This window comes from Pempheris klunzingeri, chromosome 14, assembly GCF_042242105.1.
Source record: "Pempheris klunzingeri isolate RE-2024b chromosome 14, fPemKlu1.hap1, whole genome shotgun sequence".
Taxonomy (NCBI): domain Eukaryota; kingdom Metazoa; phylum Chordata; class Actinopteri; order Acropomatiformes; family Pempheridae; genus Pempheris; species Pempheris klunzingeri.
In genome coordinates, this window is record NC_092025.1 from 432,501 (window position 1) to 455,910 (window position 23,410).

Consider the following 23,410-nt stretch of genomic DNA (forward strand, 5'->3'; position numbering starts at 1 on the left):
CACATTTCCATCAGTTCAGAGGACATTTCATTAACTTACATTTATTTCCAGGAGACGTAACCTACCCCTTTAAGTAAATGTAATGATTATAGGGACTTAACCCATAACATGAGGAATACATGGTACACACACACACACACACACACACACACACACACACACACACACACACACACACACACACACACCTGAGAACTGCACATCTAAAAGAGGAGGTCAGGTGAACTTTATTTTCCAGCCCAGTTCACTGTGGCCAGAAAAGCTGTCCAGTCAGTGCAAAGCTTTGCAAAAAACTCAACATCTCTCTTCCAACTTTTCCACAGAAAAGTTTGGAGCTGTCACCTTTATTTTGATTCAGCGGGGGGGAAACCTAGAATAGGTTTCAGCTTGAATTATTGATCATGCTGAGTGAGTACAGTGGCAGAAGTTCCTCCTAAAAAAACAGAAATTAGCTTGCGTTGCTCCTCCTGAACACTTTTGGGAAGTTGGCACGATGGTCTGTGTGTGTGTGTGTGTGTGTGTGTGTGTGGTGATATGTCTTGGCTTTATATGGATGTGTGTGTGTGTGTGTGTGTGTGTGGTGGAAAAACACAGGGAAGCAAACATTATGGGAAAAACATCATGTTTCATGTTCAACCATGTAAGTTTCACATCGATGCCCTGAGATGAGACGTTCCTAAGTCAACTAGTGTATCTCCAGGAGTACCTCATGGCTCAGAAAGAGGAGAGATGAAAATACCCACAACTGTGAAATGATGCAAATATCTGATCTGATCTGATCTGATCTGATCTGATCTGATCTGATCTGATCTGATCTGATCTGATCTGATGTGATCTGCTGGAGGTGCTGATCTTGTTACCTTGTGTTTCTCCTGATGGAAAAGCTCCACCTGGTGGACAGATGGAAGGACAGCGCTGGTGTTTCTGTGCCGGAGGACCACTGGACCAGGTGTGTTGTGCCTGTTGATTCTTCACTGTGATGTTTAAGGCTCACACACAAGGTCTGTGGAGAGAGAAAGAGAGGCGACACCACAGGAGAGCAGAAGAAGAGAACACATTGTCTTTATGTTGACTAGTAGTACAACAACGTAAAGACAAGAACAAGATCCAGAACAGCCACTGACGGTGATATTACACACCACAGGGTTATTATTATATACTTTAACCACTTCATCATGTTTTATATGCTCATTCTAGGGTTTTACCATCTTATTTTCAAAACCTACAAATAAGTAGGGTGGAAGTATTTTCCTGTGACAAATAGGAAACACACTGTTGCCCACAAAGTTCTCATGAAATGATTGTGATTGATAAATAAAGTTTATATCTTCTCAACTTTATTGATCAAACTCTTCCAAACAGATCACAGTGAAACTTAAACCACAGTGACCCTTTGCAGACTGTGGATTCAGGCTTTAACTAGATTGGGGGGGGGTATTGAATTCCAACTGTATGGGCAACAGTGTGGTAACAACGAGACAGTGAAACAGTGAAAGTACTTCAGAGTACTTGGTGAACTACGGTGTTTTCTAACCTCTGGTTTCCAGAAAGTTCTGTAGAAACACGAACGTGTTTAAAGGAGAACAATCTAAATATCCTGTCATCAGCTGTGTACCACCTTAACAGACTCCTGGTTTTGTTTTCTCCAGCCGTTTGCCTTTCTGCCGCTGTGGTCCTGGACAGGAAGCTCCTTCTTCTTCTTCTTCTTCTTCTTGTCCCGACATGTGAGGCAGTTTAAGGCTTGTGCTTTAATCTGCTTCTCCGACCATCATGCACCAGAAGTTTCCATCAGCTGGCTTGACTTGAGCTGCCACACCTGCGTGCAAATAAACAAGCTTGGAGACAGACCCATGATATAATCTTTTATTTTAACCCATGGGATTTAACTTTTACAGTGCATTTCTTTACAACAATTATTCATTAAGTGACAGGTTTTAGCCACCACTACGGTTCAGATAACTATGTATGTTACATTTCTGAGCTCCTCTTAACGATTTTGACTTCATGAACACTGTGAAAAACCCCAAATATTAGACAATGGATAACCACTCAGGTTAGCTAATTCAGTGACATCCGATCATCCATTGAAACGTTAGCCTGGTTATCAAACTGAGCCGACTGTTAACCTTGACCTGTCTCAGTGTTATTAAGCAGCTAACTATCTGTACCATTAAAACATACAGAGATGCGGCCAGTTCCAAACCTGCTGCCGTCCGGAAGAAAGAAAAAGGCTTTAAAAACAGACAAAACAAAATATGGCACTATTGTCTGGAGGAGCGACCGGTAGACACAAACACATTTTTTCAGAGGGGACTGTGGCCAAACTCCCCCGAACAGAACAAGAAAACTTCGAGCACTTTCTTCAGTCTTTACCGCCAGTGAACAATCCGAGTCATCGCTCAGACGGACATCAAGTCATTCACAGACATCTCAGCAGACAAAACCTTTAGGAACCCCCCCCCCCGTCGTGTCACAGAACACCTTCACATTTTCTCACATCAGAGGACGACGTGATGAAACCCTGCAGTCTCCCAGCGTCCCTGTGGCCTCTTCCTCTTTTACACAAACAGACGCGTCATTGCGTCGACCTGTCCGCACACGTCCTCGGAGCGTCTGCACTGGAGAAAAGACAGAACCACGTCGACTGTGCATGTACACATTTTTGATAAACACATTGCAGCGATGAACACGTATACGACCCACCAAATGCACACGAACATAAAGTCGATCCAGTTACCCATTACATTTTACATTCAGGCTCCAAGAAAAAGATGCAATGACAAAGTAAACAGCAGATTTCTCCCTTTTGCTCAAGTTTGGTCTCAAATTCCCTCAAATACACAACAGCTAGTAGTGCACAAAATAAGAATACAAAATTAGACTTTTAAATACTGTAGCAGCAATTCTTTTCTTTTAAAGTTGAAAGCCTCCAGTAGTACAGGTAAAGGCTTTGGAGTCCCCGACACGTGGAAGGGTGAGCGATTGTCCTCTGAAGTGCGAGACGGTGTCTCTAAGGAGGGTGTAGGTGTTTTGGTGCTAACAGTGGGTGACTCTGCTGGGGTGGACAGGTTGGAGATGTGCCTCGGACAGGGCACCGCTAGAGGACCGAGCCACGCGGAGGCCGCGGCGCTCCAGGCTGAAAATGTCTTTGAACAGAAGGGGTTTGTTTCTCAGACTTTCCCTTTCCTCTTCTCACAGTGCACCTCCGTCTCCAAAACCGAGCCTCCCAAAGAGTAACAATTCCTCCTCATCTTCCCCCTCCGCAGCCAAAACCACAGCAGGGTGGGGTTTCAACGGGGCGCTCGGCTCCTCGGTCCAAAACGAGCAGGACAGAGCCGAGGCGGGCCAAGCTTCGCGACGCTTCTCTCAGCTGGAGGCTGTGGCGATGGCCTTCTTGAGCTGCTGGCTGCGGATCTCGCGGGTGCGGGACTCCAGGAGCAGGTCGTGGCAGGTGTTGCAGACCAACACCGGGTCGTACAGCTGCTGGTCTGGGATGGGCAGCTTCAGATGACAACAGTCTTTACAGAACACATTGCCACAGTTCCTGAGGACGGAGCGCACACAGGAAGTTAGGATCCCTCGTCACATAACACCTCTGTGATCTGTATTCTAATCAGCAGCCTGGACCAAACAAGTGGGACTGCAGAACAAAAAGTGTGGGAGTAGAACAGCTTCATTATTCTGTTGCACACTTTAACACTGAAAATCTCCCACATAGGCTTCGAATCGATCTCATCCATTAGTATCTAACGGTTCCCAGCCTGTGTATTTTCATAGCGCTGCTCTGTCTGCTGAGGTGAATTTCTTTCCAGTTTGGGACAACCGTCTCAGCTTTTCAGCTTTTAAATGATTTTCTGGCTAAGCGACAGCCTTTCACTCTGAAACCATGGGCTGAGACCAAAGCCTGCTTTATTACTTTGAAATTACAAAGCAAAGTGTGTCTTTGAATCGCAGGCTGCAACTTTGGCAGATTTGTGCTGCAACAAAAGACTGCCAGGAACAGGAAGCAGTGAGCTCTCTGAATAAATGTTCAGTAGATCTGTCCAGTGTAGCTGGCTGCAGCCTTATATTCTGCATAGAGACAAGACAGTGGCACGCATCCTCCCATTTAACTGTAAGACCACAGCAACAACAGTGGATAATAATAATGAAGAAGACATGTAAGCCATGGTTTTGGGTACTGGTACTGTCACCTCCATTTTATTAAGTACTCATTAATAAATAGAAGAAACACCCAATTGATTGATAGTGAAAATAATCAATAATTCCAGCCCTCAACATGTTCTTTTTTGGACTAATGCTGGGAAGTCATATCCCAAAACACCTCAGCACTCCCATCACTGCTGATCAAACATCTGTAACTAGTGAATGGCTCACTGTGCCTCAGCTGTGTGGAAGAGACTAGCTAAAACTAAACTGCTCTGCCATGAAACATTAGCAATAGTAGGACGGAGAGTCCTATCCTAAAGTGAGAGTCCTATCTGAAAGGTGTTTCTCTTCTACCTTTTCATTTTTGTGTCTTCTCGTGTTTATTAATGTAAGAAAACCACGGTGAGGCCCCACCTGCAGTGATGACGTCTCTTGGCTATCCAGAACTCACAGTCACAGCTGAAACAGTGGGAGGCCATGTGGTCGGGCACCCACCTCGTGACCTACACACACACACACACACACACACACACACACACACACACACAGGGCTGTAATTAGCGGTGCTCCTAACCACTCAGGTGAAGGTGAGGAAGGAAGGTAATGAAGCTAGAGGTTATATTAGATGATGAAGCACCTCTGTGTCCCTGCGCTCCACGCGGTCCCAGCTGCCCTCAGACAGACGGTCCTCACTGTGGGTGGACACAGAGTCCTCCTCGTTACTGGTGTCTGACTCACGCAGACACGTCTGAAAACAGAGAGGAAAAGGCAAGGTCAGAAGACAGACAGGAGTGAGACAGGAGAGAACACTTCCTGAGGATAATCAAAAGTAAATATTTACAAGCACTGCAGACAGAGGACAGCTTGTAGCAGCGGACTGTCTAGCACCAACGTCATCACTACTCACAATGTCATCCTCGTAGTCGATGTCTGGCTCTGAGGGAGGGGTGCCGTACTGTTTGCTCTCCAGCCTCATCTGCAGCTGTCGCACCTGCTGCCTCAGCACCTCCACCTCCTGCTTGTAGCCTGCTTCAATCTGCCGCAGCCTCTGCTGCACGGCGTCCATGGGCACCGGCAGCCCGTCGTCGTCAAGGTAAGCTGGGGCCTGGGATGGGGGAGGGGAGCTGGAAGCAGAGGGGGAGGAGTATGACACCGGCAGAAGCTGATGGCCTGCCAGGGAGTAGCTGTTTAGGGCAGCGGTGGCGGCGGCGGCGGGCCCACACAGGCCGGTGTAGCCTGCACTCCTGGCAGCAGACAGCCATCCTGGCTGCAGGGGGCTGCTGGGACAACAAAGAGCCTCTCTGCGGCAGCACTGGGACCCATTGGCGATGGCGAAGCCCTGGGAGCGGAGCAGTTTACTGGCAAGCCGACGGCTCTGGTAAATGTTGGGCTGCAAGGCCCGGCCGACGGCAGAGTGACTGGCACTGTGGCAGGCGGACTGGACCAGACCCTGGACGCTCTCCCAGTGGGAGCCCAGCAGGGACAGGTCTGAGAGCTGGCTCTGGGTGATCAGGTGGCGGGCTGCTACCTGGGTGCAGTCTGCAGGAGCTGCTGCTACTGTTAACACACGCTCTCTTCCTTTCACTACATCTGTCCTTGTGTCCTCCTTCTCCTTCTGGGGTTGAACCTGGGGCTGTGACTCAGGTGCTTCCTCGTCATTACAAGGATTCTGGGTGAGACCCTGGCTCTCTGTGGGAGGCGGGGCGGGGGGAGGCTCTGCCTCACCTGTGAGAGTCTCGGTGGAGTCCTCCATGGGAAGGAGTGGTGTTAGCTGCTTCAGAGCCAGCAGGTCTGCAGATTCTGGGAGGCCATTTGCTGGGCCATCGGTGTGGCCGTTAAGCAGCGAGATGGGTGTCGTGGCAGCAGCCTGCGTGCCGTTACAGGGGAGGGGTAAGCACGGCTCTGATTTATGAGTGGGTGACGTGGGGCTCTCAGCAGTCCGACAAGGGCTCTCAGCCTCCGGCGGAGGAGGTGGGAGTGGAGGGTTAGTGATCTGAGGCAAGGCCTGTTGGAGGACGGGAGCGGGGAAGGGAGTGTGGGCGAGTGTGACGTCCTTACTGAGAGGGACAGGGGGCAGGGGCGGAGAGGGCAGGGGCTGTGTGGTGAGACAGGGCTCCTCCAGTGCGTCTTCACAGCTCTCGGTACCCGGGCCATCCTCTGGGGTCTTGGCAAGACTCTGATGTAGAGGTTGGCCCTCGCCGCTGTCCCGTCCAGTGTCAGGTAAGGCCTCGTCACAGACGTCTGCAGAGGTTTCCTCTGTGGCAGGTGAGGGCTCTGGGGCAGAGCGACCCTCCTGGCAGTGCTTATTGAGATTGGGGTCACTGGACGTACGCGTCAGGGGCACCCCGTTCTCAAAAGCGGTCAGCAGATTGTCCATGGAGCGGGTCTTGGGAAGTCTGGAAATGAGAAAAGATTTATTTTCTACCACATGTGCAGAAACAACAATGACACAATTGGGACACTAGAGGGCAGTAGACTATCTAGAATGCCTGAATTTTAAACTGAAGGAAATCTCTGTTCAGAGACAGACAAGAACGGCGAGTACAGATACCGAGTAACAGATCACATTTGTGCCGAACAAACACACCTGTCCAGGGAACGGGAGGTGAGTTCGTCTCCTGTAACACTTGGGGGGAGGTAGAGCTCCATAGAGTCGTCCACAGCGGTGCAGGGGGAGGAGGTGGGCAGGTAGACGGATGTCCACAGCTGTAATGCCCGTGTGTGGCAGACTGGCTGCAGCACCTGGCAGACAAACAGATGATGAGGACAATCTCAGAAGGTCAATATACACTAATGACGACACACAATACCCGTTAGTGCTATTCTACCGCTGCCGAGGGAGCCATATTACGGCAATGTCTTGGTGGCACAGGTTCAATCTTGAGGTCAAGCTTATGAAGAAAGAGACACTTTGAGGACGAAAGTGAAAATGCTGTCATATTATGTATTAATGAAGCCACTAACTCTGGTCAGTGAGACATAAGACTATAGATCTAGTATCTGGTCATCGCAGCAGGTCACCTTCTCCTCAGTAACTGAAAGGTTTCTTACTATTATTCATGCTTTTTCTAGTTCAATACAGTGTCATAGGAACAGCGTAGTAACGGTGTAGAAAGCCGTGGGGTGGGTACCATATCATGACTGGGGATGTAGAGGAAGTTCTGGAAGTTCTTGTTTCCGCTGCGAAGCAGGGACCACACGGAGCAGGAGCGTTTGTAGATGTTCCTCGCCTCCCTCTCACGAGCGTTGTTACACAGGAAGGTGCCGTAAAGACACGAGTACGTATGCTGCACCAACTTGACCTGGACACAGTGGTAATGATTCACATTCTTTATGGTTTGATGGCACTCTGCCTGTTCAACATAACAGCTCATCTGAAACTACCATGTGACAACAAGATGATCTTTGGTTATAAAAATAATGTTGGTTCTCAATTCTGACTGGCTGCAACATGGCGATGACACAAGGTTCATAATTACAACAGTGTGCAAAAAGTCCAGAATATAACAACAGGTAATTATTTAACATGCGTGTTCTCCCTTTAAAGCAGGCTGCATGTGGTGTCCAGCAAAGTGCCTCTGATGATTGAGGCTTATTGGTGTATACAGTCCTCGTTAGAGAGGCAGAGAGGAGCGCAGAGTGCCGTATGACCACCCACCAAGAAGGCCTCGTTGAACTCAAACAGGCAGGGGAACTGTTTGAGCAGCTGGTGAACACAGTCCAGCCACTGCAGGAAGACTGGACACTGCTCGCTCACATCGTCAGCGTTCTCCTGGTGGCCACAGCGGTCCCCAAACTTGTGACCGTAGTCCAGCCACTCGGTCTCTACAAGCACCTGGAAACCCTGCGGACGACACGGTAGTCAGTACTGACGGTAAGTATATTCCAGTAGAACCAGAGATATCATCTATTTTATTCAACACGTTCTTTCTTTCTCGGCCTTGTCAAAACCTGGAGCCTCCATTATTATTATTTGACATTGTGTGGCCAAACCGCAGAGGTTCTCACCTCTAATGTCCTGTAGTAGGGGTCTAGAAGGACCTTGGCGAGGGCTACAATCTGTGGTGTGCGGTCCCACCCGTCCGAACAGTGCACCAGGACAGGACGGCCTTCCCTCTCCACTGCTGAACACACTAGAGTGGCTGCTTTCAGCATGACAGACAGGTGCTGCAGCCAACGGGTGCTCTCAAGTGCTGAAAGCCAGCTGGAAACACCAGAGCACACCGATTAGATAAGTACAAGCCTATACAGAACCTGTCCCAGCTGATGAAGTGATGGGGGCGGTGGAGTAGTGTACACATACAACAGCTTTGGTTACTCAGGGTTAATTTTGTCAGCGTTATTGGGCTGATGGGGTAAGAAGGAGGAGCCCTCTGACCTAGATCTCCGAGGGCCTCCCTGCTTCGTTACCCGCCTCCATTAGAATAACAACAAGCCTTAAAATAGGTGGTGTGACGTCATGGCAGCTGGGTTAACCTTTATACTGGACATACAAACACACATGTCGTACACACACAGCCACAGATGCAAACGCACCGGTGACACACAAACAGCTGGTAAGAACACACAGATGTAAACCTGTAACAAACGGGAACACATAACACACATATCCGCTGTCGGCGTGTACAGACGGACAGCTGGCCGGCCCAGCAGGAGCAGGACTGGACCGTGGCAGCGCTCCCATCTCCGTGTGGTGTTGCCTTACTGTGAGGTGAAGCCAGTTAAACAGGGGGGAGGGAGGAAGGGAGGGAGGGAGGCGGCAGCTCAGAGAGAAAGGTCAAACAGATCAACTTACTTTCCTGGATCCGGGATCTGACTGCAGACGGTCCTCAGAGCCTGGAAACTGTTCCGGATGGCGTGGATGTTGGCCATTCCCATGAACATCACCTCGCAGTTAGGATAGTACTCTACACACACACACACACACACACACAAAGAGAAACGATGAAGGTCGTACGGTGTAAACAACGATAGCTTGGAACATTCAGTAACGTCAGCATTTCAGCATTTACATCTTCAGATGAATTCTTTACCATAGAGCTGATACAATTAGTCGATCAATCAATTACTCAAATGACGGAAAACTTACTAAATAACCATTTTCAAGCAAAAATGGTCTGTTCCAGCTCCTAAATGTGACGGTTTTCACATTTTCTGTTTTATATCGTTGTAAATTTAATATCTTTAGGTTTTAGTGGGACATTTTACAGACCATACTAATAATCGATTCATTGAGAAAATATATTACATTGAAAATATTCGTTGCTGCTACTTTACCAGCCAACCATCAACAAAAGCGACTGCAGTCAGTGGGAGCAGTAATCATGAGTATCACACATCAAATTGGTCATTCACATTGAATGTAGGTACGTATGCAGCAATGCATGTTGGAGACCTGCAGTACTCGTCTGGAAACACTGTGAAACAAAGACAATAAGCTAGAAGACTAAAGGGCTCTATAAGGCTGACGGATGGCTACTAAATCTTTGTGGGCATGTCACTTTGAGTAACAGTTCACACAAGTTATTTCATCCTTTGTTAATACAAAAATAATTCTGATTAGTGCAATTTTGAGTTCCTTCTCATTAAGTTTCTTGTGCCTGCTTGAATCAGTGAGCAGAATGAGACGCACACAGGAGGTGAGCACACACTCTAGAGGACGGAGAGTGTCAATGGATGACAAAGTGTTGTAAGTGCTGTGAAAAAAGAAATGGGATAAATAAATGTTGACAAAAGCATTTGATGTCATATCTTACAAAATGCTAAATTCTCTGAATTGCTTAAGACCATTCAAACGTTTGGTCGTGCTAACCTTCACATTCGCAGCCTCCGCCCTTGGCCCGGTTGGCCACTGCAGCGGTGTATGAGCGAGCATCCAGAATGAGCAGCTTCTGTGGCACAGTGTTGTCATCGCAGCCAGAGCCGCCCGTCAGAGAGGAGTCTGGAGGTAAAGGGGAGAAGACGGACAGACGGTTTTTATTGTTCCTCCCTTTCTTCCCCATCATCTGAGCTGCACTGAACCACCTCGATCAGACACTCAGGGTGCTCTGGATCCTCCTCCACTTAATACACAGTGGTCCCTTTAAATACTAATTGCTTAGCGCGTGATGTGACCACCCTACAACCAGGCTTATTTGACAATGTCGAGCTCCCCTTCTTCCCACCTCTCCCAGTGTTCCTTGATGTGGACGTGAATGTGCACTAAGATGCCCTCTGATTGGTCGTGGCACTTAAATGTTGTGAAACTTTCAGGATTCGAGATAAATAGCAAAATGAAAAAATGAAATAAATAATATCCAACCCGTGTCTCTTTTAAATGGACATGGTCCATATTATGCTAACGAGGAAAGGTTGCATGACTTAGTTATGGCAAGAGATTCATTTCTGAACATCCAAACATGAACTCTAGGACCACCTTTCTACATTGACTATGCTTCCTGATTTCTTCCTAATACTCACATGGTTTATGCTAATGACAATAGTAAGAACAGGTTGCATGACTGCACCATGGTAACAGATGAACTTGTAGACATCACAAACATGGACTAAGACTCTTGATAACCTTTCTGAGATAAAGCGGGGGCAGGCAGGTTATTTTGGGTGTCACTGGGCAAATACTTGATGATAATCTTTCAGCATATTATAATTCAAGTGGTCTGAAAGACAACTACTCTTCTAGACCTCCTCTTGGCTCTGTCTTCAGGCTTTAGAAAATCTAGCCCAGAGAGGAGACTTTGGCCAATCACAGATCCTCTCAGAGGGAGTGTGCTCCTATTGGCTTCAGGTGCAGGTGACTTGATTCAATGGAGGAAAATCCTGCTGGCAAAGCTGCTGTTCTTTCCTCGTCAACAACTGTCTACACTGCAAAGCAACCCAAAACAGGAAGAGGACTGAAAGTCTGAAAGAGAGGCGATATCAAGGAAGCGTTTCAGAGATAACACTGAGATGACTTTGTAATGAAGGAGCCAACTTTATCATCCTGTAATATCTTCATGTGCTGCAGTTCGTTGTGTCATGGAGGTATTACCAGACAGAGTCGTACGTACATTTACCATGACAGCAGGGAATGAGAGGCCATGTTGAATGTTCCAGTTCATGTTTATGTAGCTAGCTAACATCACATCCTTGAATTACAGTATACCATGTCAAAGGGCTTTACAAAGAAAGCAGGACAGTAATTCTCACAGAGCTGACAGTTTAAGTGCACTGGGATCACAGCCACGGCGGGGATGACTAAGGCATGTTCCTGTGAGTCTGAGGCGCTGCGTATACCTGTGCACACCTGGAGGGAGGGGCTCGGGACAGAGGGGACTGCTGCTGAACCACAGATGAATTTTTCAATTTCTGGTTTGTTTTTTGCCTTTTTCACATTTCTGCCAACCACAGCTTTAACTAGAGGCAAAATTATAGCCACTTCCAGCTTTGGGCAATTAATTAGCTCATTACACTAATTACTCAAATTGCCCAACATGCAACTCTTAGCAACCAAGTTGAATTTCATCACTGGGCCAATAGATGACATTTCAGTCATAAAAGCTCATAGCAAACACCATTACTGGGTCCAAGAAATTTCCAGTAGGCTTGTATGAGTGGAGTGAGTGAGTGAGTATTGAACCGCTGGGGAGACGAAGAGAGAGAAAGAGTGGAAGGAGACGGAGGGAATCAGAGAGGTAGCAGGGACATGATTAACAGAAACAGACTCGATTTGTAACCTGCTAAAAATCAATATCACCTCCTGATGACAACAACGGTACTGCTATTGGTAACGATCACAAGTCAAGAGACCTGCTTTCAACAGTGGCTACGAAAGACAAGTAATTACTCTGAGGCTGCATCTGAACCACTGCTCTCTGCACTGTCAGTGCACAGTGAGCCTGCACCCACTACTGCCGTCAGAGATCCTTTCAGACGTACACATCATGTCTGGAAATGTACTGATAATCTCACGTATTGGCATCAGCTTTGAAAAACAACCAATATTTTTTAAAAAGATGCAAATAGTTCTGTGGATGCTGCACTGGCAGTTGTTCCACACACACATGTACTACATTTTAAAAGGGGAGCATGTAAACATTTCAATAATAAGGGCATAAATGTGAATAATTCATTATAAATTGTTGACGATGTGTTTGCAGAACAAGCCCAATGTATGCAGCCGTGATTGCTTCAAAATAGACTGGCAGTAATGTTAAATATTAAGTTGTTTTCTTTTCTCTAAGTCACAAGGGCAGCTCATGTATGAACCTGTTTACAGAAATCAGACAACTTCTTTACCAAAATCACTATCGCAGGAGTCGGGAGCTTCCCCGCGCTGTCGGCAGGCTGGCGCTCCACAGGGCCCCTTGGTACCCATCTGACAGGCCTTGGCGATGGATGTCACCAGGTACTCATCATCTGTGTTCCTCCAGCCCCACCAGCTGATCTCAGGCTGGCTGCAACGGGCGATCACTGCCCCGTTCTTCTGGTGCCTGGAATTCAACGTTATATAGAGTCAGTGAATAGACATGCAGGTCTGAATGGCCTTGTGCGAATTGGGGAAAACATGTGAAACAGCGTTTCTGTATAACCACCTGTAGACCACCACAGGGATCCTCTTCCAGGACCTGAAGGAGGCCACACTCTCAAGCTCCTTGTCAGTGATCCATATTGGAACCAGAAGCTTCTGTGGGTAGCTGGAGCACAGCCTGTGGGCACGGACACAGTATTTTTACAGAGGGTACTGACTCACTTAAGATAACTGGTTTGTTCACTGAAAGACTTTTGTTGCTCGCACAATGACACCAAGACGAAAAAGTTCTTTGAGCTGCAGCAGACAACAGTCTTTCACATGCACAAATGCTCAGCAGAGAACAAATCACAGAGATCTACTGCCTGACTTCATCTGTCTCTGGTCTCCTCCTCCTCCTCTCCCATGATACTTTTTTCAATTTCTATCCACCTGTCTAAGGAGAGGGAGGCAGAGACAGGCTGTGTGTGTGTGAGAGAGTGTGAGAGAGGGAAAATGAAATAGTGTGCTGAGTCATGGGCCTCAGCAGGCTGCGGCTTGTTTAATTAGCCAGTTGTCCTGTGTGTCTGTCTCCCTCAGCAGGATGTGCTCTCTTGGGCCCTCCGAGCAGACTGACCTTTTTTTGCAGCATTTATTTGCTCAGACAGCAAAGGAGAGACAGAAGTGTCTGATACATAGATACACACACACACACACACACACACACGGTATACTGTAGTTTTTCTGCTTGACTGAGGGCAACAATCTTATTTGTGAGTGTGTGTGAGAGAGAGATGGTGTCTGGACTTGGAGAGAATACTGTTGGCCTGAGAGGTCAGATGAGACGATGGTGAGCAGGTGTACACGCTGACCTGTGTTGTCGAAGGCATTTAAAGGAAAAGTCCACTGCAATTCAGTGTCCTTCTCCCTCAATTGTTTCAGTATTTAAGACTCGCCCTCTGTCCAGGTGAATAAACTTAATATTAATGGATTTAATCACTCACTACTGTTATTCTCTCTCCTTCTGCAATATGAGGGATCATCACTGTACATTACCCATAATGTTGGCAGGCAGTATGATGCTGTCAGTCAGTACGACTAGAGCCCCGTTAGCACTATACACATAGATGTTCATAACTGGATTACTTTTACACTGAAGAAAAGTTAAACTCATGACACATAGGCCATGGCAAGTTTGGAGTTCTGACACACAGTCCTGAAACATGCCAACACACGGTCAAGCTGTTGGTCACACAATCAGCTCAGTTTGGCGACACTGTGGTCACAGTGTCTCTAGTCCTGCCTGATTACGGCCCTACTCTCTGTCCCAGCTCTCAAAAAGCTCTGTGAAACACCACCGCTCACCATTCACTCTCCAGACGACCATGGTGGCTCTCTGGAGCCACACTGCTGTGCAGCTCTCTGCTGCTACAGAGGTGTCATACTATTTATAGTGAAGTATCTGTGACATACTTGTAGTTGCAGTTTATGTCAGACACTCTCCAGACGTTCTGTGTGTCGAAGCCCATCCTCTTGACCTCCATTTCCATTCTCTGACGCACGTGATCACCTGCACACACCAAGAACAGAGGGAGGAGATTATTTTAACAAAACATCAGATCCCAGAGGTTTCATTGTTCTCAAACTTCTGTGTAAAGTTCAGTCTTGATTATTGTGTGGGTGGACCTGGGCGGCACAGATGAACGTGCTGGTCTTCATCATCAGCGCTGCCTCCCAGACACCAGGCATGATAGGCCAGGGCGAACAGGTCCTCCAGCCGGGACGGGTGAGCTATGGCCCGGTTCAGACGCTTGACCCACTCCTGGCACTGCTTGAACGTTGCAAAGTGGCATCTGTTGACAAGCCAGAGACAATTAAAAAGGTGCTGAGATCCAACAACAAAATATCTCATTACAGCTTCGGGCACAGGAACTGGGAGAAACACCAGAAAACCTATTTTCTTCAGATGTTCAGTGACTTTCAGCTTTTAAACAGGCGTAATAATGTGTCTGCTTAATGCTGAGGAACCAACACGCCGCTGGCACACCTGCTTCTGACAGTCTGAAGGCTCCACTGGTTTTGGACCTGGCAGACTGTCCACGAACAAACGATAATTTCAGTCTGCTGTGGAATAAAAGCAGGCCATGGGGGCACATTTCAACATGTGTCCCCGGTGTGTCTAGAGACCCTCACACTGTTTCTCCTGCTCCATCTTTCAGCGAATGTGTTAAAACACCACGTTTAGATTTGGCCGCTTGTGATGTCACATGCAGAGATGTGTTGAACATGTGAACTTTCTCACAGGCTTGAGAGACGTCTCAACAGGCTGATGTCCTGCCCACTGAAAACCATTGCTATGTGGCTAATGCTAGCTCTGGTAATAAGATGCCGAAGGAAGAGCAAAGCAGCAGATTGAGCCGTTATTGGAAGCAAAAACAGTCTGATGGAAATGTCCTCACAGCAACTACGGAACATGACTGTGGGGTGTGTGTGTGTATTTTATTGGACTGCTTTCTTAAAGTAACTCTTCTTATACCCGGTACAAGCTTAAGGATGAAACAATGCTGACTATCTGTGACCCGTCTTCAGAGTTGGAAGCCGTGAGCTTTTTGTGTTTTAAGCTGTTTTGCTGTTAACTTGGCAGGTCAGTCTGTTGAACTTCACATCGTTTCATGCCCAACTTTTGTGGGTCATAACATGTCGGGTATGGAATTGATCTGCAGATGCTCCGGATTCAAAACAGGGCCAAACTATTGTATGGATGTCAGTTTTTGAGCCATACCAAAGGCCAGAATGGGGCCTGCAACAGACCAGGTACGGCTTGTTTTTAGCCTAGCCAATTGCCGGTAATACCTTTTGCTCTGTGAAGTCAAACTAAAGCAGTTGTTGATGGCTCGTGGCCCCGACAGGCCAGTTTAGAGGAGTCAGCAGTCAATGACGGCATAAAACGGTCAGTAAAGCAGGGTTTTTTAAACATTGTGAATAACCACAACTGCAAGAGGTCCCTCAGCACACAGGCTTAAATGTGCACAACAAAAAAAATTAGGCTGATGGGTGCACACACACACACACACACACACACACACACACACACTCAGTCAGACGCACACGCACACACTCAGACGCACACACTCAGACACACACACACACACACACACACACACACACACACACACACACAGAAACACACACTCAGACACACACACACACACACACACACAGAAACACACACTCAGACACACACACACACACACACACACACAGAAACACACACTCAGACACACACACACACACACACAGAAACACACACTCAGACACACACACACACACACAGACACACTCAGACACATGACCAGACACATGACCCCCCTCTACCTACGCCTGGCAGACATAGCGGTGCTCTTACGGTAACAGATGAACATCAGTACTGTGTTTCTACCCTGTAACTAACTTGACAGAAGCAGGGGTTACACTGCTGGACCTTGAGGACACAAGGCGTGACCTCCATAATCACCAATGCCAGTAAGTAATTCAGTAGTAGAGGAAAGGATGGAGGAGCTGGAACAGCACTAACATCATGTCATTACTACTGTAAGAGTAGAAATGTTGACTAGTGGCTGAGCGTGGTAGTGTGTGATATAAATTGCCTCCTCACAGCCAGATCAGAACTACTATGTTTGATAACGGCGTCAATCTGCCTGCAGGGTTAATGTGAGCAGGCTGCTCTCCTTACCTGACAACCTTGGAGTCTTTGCAGATGATGTGCAGCTGGAACATATCTCTGCTCTCCACACTCTCTATCAGCCTGAGAGGCACCTGTGGGGGGAGGCAGAGAGCACGTGTGGTCAGCCTGACGGCCCACTGACAGAGCAGACAGTACATCTGCAAAGAGGTTACCACCCTCTGGTACAGACTGAAACACATAGCACAGCTTTACCCTCACTGCACAGGAGAAGGCGGCCTCTGCAGTGTTTTAACTTCTGTCTCTAGGTGTCTGTTACTAGACCAAACAACAACAACTATTAAGACGCTTTGTCCAAAGGATTCCATCTACTCTGCTTTGTAAGTTTTTAAGTTATCTTAAATTATCTTAAGTTAGGTGTTAACGAAGGTGCTGCAGAGAATGACCAAAATCACCCACACCACTTCACTTTAGGTCAAGCCTTTATAGAACAGCACTTTGGCACAAACGGCACCTTATAGCACAAAAAAATGATGCTTGTTTTGTTTTTTATTGAGTCTCAAGGTCAGCCAACACACTGCACCACAATTATTCTGCAAGCTGCTTTCACCGAAATCACAATAAATCTGCTTTACTACTGAGGTGAATGTAAGTTACAATTTGTTCCCAGAGCACTGTAATCGTTTAAAGTGAGGAAGAGCTGATTGACTTAAGCTGTCTAGACTGTGGCAGAGGGTGGTGTTTTATCATATGGTACTCACAGATATCTCATTGTCCACACCTGGGTAGGTCTAAAACACAGTGACAGACACCATGGCGCACACAGAGAGAACGAGAGAGAGAGAAGGAGGGAGGGAAGACACAAGACAGGAGGAAATGGAAAAACTATTAAACCAAAAAATTCAGGAGACAAAAGGAAATGAAGAGTTAACAGGAAAGAAAACATCAAAGAGGATGAGAGATGAAAGATAACTGAGTGGATCATGGAGTGTGCTACTTCCTGCACACGAGCCAAATGGAAATCATGGGGAGAAGGACAAACGTGGGTGGGGGCAAAGGGCAAGAAAACAGCTCAGAAGTAGGGGGAGGAGGAGTTGTGAAGGGGGGGTGTGGGTGAGAGGTTGTTGGCGCCCATACAGAGTTCATCTGTGCTGCTGGGGCCGAGGCAGGACTCTGTCCAGCAGGAGACAACCTGTCAGGTTAATGCACAGAGTTCAAAAGTCACCAGCTGACTCTCCTCTGCCAAAGTAAGTGAAGGTGAGGAGGCGTCCTGAACATCGTGGTGACCTGTCCCTCGCCCACCCCTCCTCTCCAAATCCCTGTCATCTTTTCCAGAAGCATTCGGCTTCTGGAAAAGATGACAGGGATTTGGGAAGAAGTTGGAATTTCACTGCCAGTGGATTCAAACAATTGGCCTGTTTGTCTTTGAGCAAGGCCTGACGTCAGCAGGAGTGAGCTGGTGGACATAGCGCCAGCGGGGGCTGGGCCTTCGGAGCCTAGATGTCACATTAAACCTCCCCTGCCTGAAGATCAGAGGGGCCCGCCACTGCTGCGGTACAATCCTGGTACAAACAACTTCATGCCAACTCTGCTGGAATATTACCAAAACCACTTTACGGGTACCTCATGTAAAACACTTGTAGGTTTATTGGCCTTGTTAGCACAATTATGTGTTTATAAAATGTATATGGGGGAAAAGGGAAAAAAAGGTCTTAGTGCGTCCAGACTACACTTCTGTAATGGCATGGCATGGCAGCAGCAGAGATCGTGTCAACTGAAGTGAAACTCTCCTTCTGTGTGTTCACTGTCTGCAGCTTGCACTCACGTTGATCACAGAGTCCTTGAACTTGATGTGGAGCCTGTAGTTAGAAATGGCAATGATGGCTTCATCAGCATGGCCGAGATATTCCACCCCTTCCCCCTGAAGAACTGGGAATGGCACCTATGGAGACACAAAACAACCAGACTGTTCAAAAACCATGATAGCAGCACATGTTTATTGTCTGGCTTCATTATGTCCACTGGGAATATAAGCGTGGCATCCACATTTACACAGTCCACTGCCACTACTAAGAGGACAGTGCTTTGTCAGGTGGAATGTTTAACATGTTCACTATCTTAGTTTAGCCTTATGTTAGTCTGCTAACATCCGCTAAGTAACATTAACTCAGGTGTGGCTGATGGGAATGTCATTAGTTTTGCTAATGACATGAATGTGTGAAGGAATACTTGTTGAGACATTTCATTTAAATTCCAACTGTCAACCTCATGGTGGCGCTCAAAAGTCAGGGGATCAGTAGTATTCATCGTTTGGGAATCATACACGTCACATACATACAAAGTCCATCATGTATGTGTTGGATATTTGACTGGACACATAAAGCCTTTGGTATTTCATGTGTACAAATGTTAATGGTGGCAGGTCACATGGCCACTTGGTATTCGAGCGGTGGAGCCATTTTTCCATCTCTACAGCCACACAGCTCGTACAGCTAATAAACACTGTCACTAGTCAAACTATCAGCACTGAAATGCTTGGTCAGATTCTTAGTCTTGTTTACTTCTTTGATTATAGAAATTCTGACTTGATGTTACTAATTAGAGTTTGCATTTATTCAGACAGTCATCTTAGAGAGCTGCTTCTTATTGAAAATCAACCACTATATGAGAAGTTGTTACAGTTCTGTTTGTACTCCTCAAAGTGAAGTATGACTGTATGACTCTGGTATCGTCACTGACATTAAAGGATCATATTGATTCCAACCAACACTACGCAGAGCCGACAGGCAAAGCTCATGTTCCGCCCACTGGAAGCTGAACCCACGGGGCCTGTGGACAGAGTCATCAGCACAGATACACATTTTTCTCCCATGTCCCCCTTTTTGCTGTGTGTAGCTGTCCAATTAGCACATAGTGGTTTTACAGAAGATCCTTTGTGAGCACAGAGGGCTTTCTGCTGAGCCTGAATGAGCAGGCAGCAGACGAGAGGCACGGCCGGGAGGGAGACCGTCTGCGCCAGTGCTGTCGGTACAGTGAGGGATCCCAAACTGTCCATTAACATTCTTACTTGTACCCATTTTATTACAGGCCTAGCCAAGCCCGGGCTTTGGCTGCAACGAGACCCCTACATTAAGATAATTGGTTCCCAACAGAGGTTAATAGAAAGCACTTTTTCATTTCACTCTGAGGCAGGGCATTAGCTTTAAAAGCCGACCACGTGGAAGAGACACACTGCTACAGTTGCCAACTTCTAAACAATGTCTCAATTCCAACCACATCGATTCCACACTGACCACTTTGGAAAAAGTTATTTACTGTGGCTGCTTTTTCAAGTGACTAAAAAGACCTTTTCTGGCAGCTGGTCATCAGGAGAACTAAAGCTATAACATCATGTACAGACATCATTTTCAGTCACCTTGCATAAAACATTCCTCCTGGCTGATGTGAAACAGTAAAGTCTGTTTCAATCTCCATCATCTGACAACTTGAGAATTGTGTTATGCCAATTTATTCCTCATTTATATGACCTCTTCACACATTCTCTTATGCATCGTTTCTGTGTAATCATCTGCAGTGCATTGATGGTAGGTCCGGTCGGGTGCTTTAACATAATTGTGGTCAATGGGGACCACGCATTGCAACTCAGGTCTCGTTTAGCTGCTGGTAGTGAGGACAACAGTGTTGCTTAGAGACAACATTACCTCATTCAGCATTAGCATGCACTGCTGAGTCACGCAGAGGAGGACCCACTGGTGCATGTTAAAAGAGGACATGTATCAGGGCAGATGGGGGATTATGGTAAGATGTCAGAAAATCAGGCTTACTTGAAACAACATTAGTCAACACGGTTAAAAGCACAGCACAGCACAGAGCTCACAACACTCAGTCAGGGTACGTTTTACCAATACTGTGACGAGACATTCAAATCAAAACAAAACTATTCCTGTTATTTAAAAGGAATATTGTCGAGTACAAGCTGTCAATGTATCATATTGTTGTTGATCAACCAGAGAGCTTCTGTTGGGGGGGGGGGGACCCTGACATTTATCACTGCACCTGCTGCTGCTCATTTCTAACTGAAAATGTGCGCGTGAGTCAGGACACAAAGCATGATGAGGGAAAGAGTGCGGCTTAACCTGGGAAATGGAGCACGTACTAGTCTGCACTGTGAGCCAAATATAGGCTGCAGACCCTCTGGCACCCTGCACTAGGACTTCTAAAAAGTAGAATCTCTCAAATCCGACAGTATGAGTCTTCATCTCTGTAACACGACCGACTTTAAAGTGACAGGCGCACAAACACAGCTGACACCCAAACAAGGCTGAAAACTTGGGTGATGTTGACAGGGACAGAAAAAAGCTGTGGGTATAGTTTAACTAAATATAAAGGGGGAAGAAATAAAGAAACCCTACTCTATAGCATTTTGCATTTGTTATGAGTCAGGAGTTTCATTTGCATTACACATTGCTTCAACAGCAGCAGAAATGGCTGAAATGAGAGCATGCAGCTACTGAGTCTGTGTGCTGCTTTGCTGTGAAGAGACCCAGCATGCCCTGCTGAGAGTGCCATCGTTAACATGCTGTACAGACTGAGAGCTGCATTAAACAAGCTGTGCTCCAAAAGTAGGTGCATGAGTCACTGGCAGCCGGCAAGTGCAGCAGAAGATACTGTGTCACGTTTCCTCTACAAAGCCTTCAGCAGCAGAAATATAAGAGAAAGGGGGAGAGGGAGAGAGAGAGAGGGAGGGAGAGAGAGACTCTGACTTGTGAGTCGTGACTTCCGGTTCAAGCGGCCCGCGTGTGAGGACAAGCACATGTGCACACACACAACTGCAAGCATGCGCACTGCGCGGTTTGCATGCACACAGGGGGGAAGGCAGCAGGGTGGTTAATATGGTGGGGTAGGGAATGCCTGTGAGTTGCCTGCAGGAAAGTTGTGGTAAGAGACATCAGCTGTCAGAGAAACTATCACGGCAAAGCCTGCACACAAAGAAACACACGAAAGCAGAGACACAATGTGTGACAGCATGTGTGGATGCAGGGGGAGGGGAAGCTAAATCTAAGAGTGCAGAGACACAGAGAATGTTGAGACTTTGTGTTACAGATCCTCTCAAATCTTCTCACTCAGGAGGTAAAGAAATCTGCCAGGACCTTTGACACAGAAAGTCCTTTGACACACAGACTTTTGATAATAATTAAAAACCCCTTTGAACAGCTTGCTACTCCCTGCAGTTCATTGTAACCCAAGCAGAAACATGCTTCGATTGAAACCCCCATAAACAGAAGGAGCGGGCAGTGACCCCAGGCTGGACAAATCCCTCCACCTTCCCTTTGTCCACTTCTCCAGACACATGATGCTCGGCTCCATTTACCAGCAGACGGCCAGAGAGCACACAGCACAAGTGGCCCATCACAGTCTGCTGGTGGCGTATTCACTGTGGAACAGACGTACAAACTGCACTTCAGTGACCAAAGTGCTTTTCATCGGAGCTGTTCTTGATGCTCTAAAGCAGGGGTGTCAAACTCATTTTAGTTCAGGGGCCACAATTTGATCTCCAGTGGGCCGGACCAGTAAAATCACAGCATAATAACAACCTTTAAATAACAACAGCTCCAAACTTTTCCCTTTGTTTTAGTGCAAACAAGTACATTCTGAAAATGTTCACATTTAATGACCTGAAATGTGTCTTCTCTGTCATTTTTACACTTTACAAAGTCATCCCGTGGGCCAGATTGGACCCTCTGGGGGGCCGGTTTTGGCCCGCGGGCCGTATGTTTGACACTCCTGGTCTAAAGCTACTGCTGCTTTTCAATTAGTCCTGTGATAGAGGCAGAACTCTGGAGGTAAAAAAAAACAAACAACTTAGCTGAACACGGCGACTCATTTTTGAGGTGGATAACCTGAACACTATTTATATTAATGACTTCCACAATGAGTCATTATTAGTTTTATTATATTATTATTATTATAATTATTATAGTATTATTATAATAACACGGTGTGTTACAAACTTACTTTGTTGCAAAGAAGTGTGGGATGAGTTAAATCTGATTCAGCATAACTGAAGAGGTACTGAAGTGTTGAATGAAAGCATGTCAAGGTGACATCATAATAATCTGTGATATCCATGTAGCAGCTGTAGCAGGTCCTTGCTCTGACTGTGTGATAGCCACACATGGAACAACCACTACAACTACAGAGAGGCGTGAATCACACCTTCTAAAGCCCTGTCACACTGTACGTACAAAAGCTTTCAACACTTTCAACTTTCAGAACTTTCCTTCTGTTCTTGTTGGGGCCCTGCATGAATATCTTAATATGGTGGAGTGATTCAGAATCTCTTTTCTGAATAAATACTGAAGAAAATGAGGTTTCTTTTAGAGCAGGGGGGTCAAACTCAATCAAAGAAGAGGCCAAAAGTTAAAACATGGTCTAAGTCGCGGGCCAGACGGGCTCAACATTTACTGAAGAGTCTAAATCTTATTATAGTATATAATATAATAATATATATTTTATTCAGAAACATGAATTTAAACTGCCAAACTTCAAAAACTTTTCCTCAATAAAATAAATAAAATTATTAAATTATTATTTTCTTTTTTGTACTTATCCTCATGTTTTGTCTCACAGTGCCGTCTTATATTTATATTCTTTAATCACGGCCACATCAGCTCCACAAACAAGACACACAGGTTCACCTCCGATAGACAAACAGGTAAAACTCTGCTGTGAAAGTCTCTGTGTTCAAAGTCCACTTTTCCTTTGGCCATTTATTTTGGGGCTAGCTGAAGTGTCACTATAAAGGCGCTGATCGATGCATTGATCCGCTGATCGGGGTGTCATTATACCTGCTGCACAGGTCCCGACTAGTGCGGCAGCTGTTCAGAGCAGGATTTGTAGTATGTACCTATATATCTGTATATAACTGTATCGCGGGCCGGATGTGGCCTTGAGTTTGGCGTGTCTGTTTTAGAAGTATGATGTCTTATCTGTATCGAGTGGGCAGCAGCTGCATTCAGATGAAAATATTCTCTTGTCCACCAAGTTGCCTAATTAACTTTTTCCTGTGCTGAACACTGATAGCGGACGGCGGA

The 23,410-nt window shown here is 46.5% G+C and overlaps 1 protein-coding gene across 4 annotated transcripts in view; it reads right to left on the minus strand.

Moving 5' to 3' along the window:
* Nucleotides 1-1,856: 1,856 nt before the first annotated feature.
* mtmr4 (myotubularin related protein 4) overlaps nucleotides 1,857-23,410 on the minus strand; it is a 39,385-nt gene continuing 17,831 nt past the window's right edge. For 3 of the 4 annotated variants that reach the window (XM_070843376.1, XM_070843377.1, XM_070843374.1), the window contains 17 exons: nucleotides 18,142-18,258; nucleotides 17,078-17,107; nucleotides 16,368-16,450; nucleotides 14,321-14,487; nucleotides 14,108-14,204; nucleotides 12,720-12,833; nucleotides 12,424-12,617; nucleotides 9,962-10,090; nucleotides 8,945-9,056; nucleotides 8,158-8,353; nucleotides 7,808-7,993; nucleotides 7,281-7,451; nucleotides 6,737-6,891; nucleotides 5,057-6,545; nucleotides 4,787-4,897; nucleotides 4,564-4,652; nucleotides 1,857-3,544 (listed from right to left, as the gene is read on the minus strand). In XM_070843376.1, the coding sequence (XP_070699477.1) occupies nucleotides 3,367-3,544; nucleotides 4,564-4,652; nucleotides 4,787-4,897; nucleotides 5,057-6,545; nucleotides 6,737-6,891; nucleotides 7,281-7,451; nucleotides 7,808-7,993; nucleotides 8,158-8,353; nucleotides 8,945-9,056; nucleotides 9,962-10,090; nucleotides 12,424-12,617; nucleotides 12,720-12,833; nucleotides 14,108-14,204; nucleotides 14,321-14,487; nucleotides 16,368-16,450; nucleotides 17,078-17,107; nucleotides 18,142-18,258 (3,618 nt within the window). In that variant the 3' untranslated portion in view covers nucleotides 1,857-3,366. The remainder of the gene's footprint in view (nucleotides 3,545-4,563; nucleotides 4,653-4,786; nucleotides 4,898-5,056; nucleotides 6,546-6,736; nucleotides 6,892-7,280; nucleotides 7,452-7,807; nucleotides 7,994-8,157; nucleotides 8,354-8,944; nucleotides 9,057-9,961; nucleotides 10,091-12,423; nucleotides 12,618-12,719; nucleotides 12,834-14,107; nucleotides 14,205-14,320; nucleotides 14,488-16,367; nucleotides 16,451-17,077; nucleotides 17,108-18,141; nucleotides 18,259-23,410) is intronic. The other variant, XM_070843375.1, reaches the window with a different exon arrangement.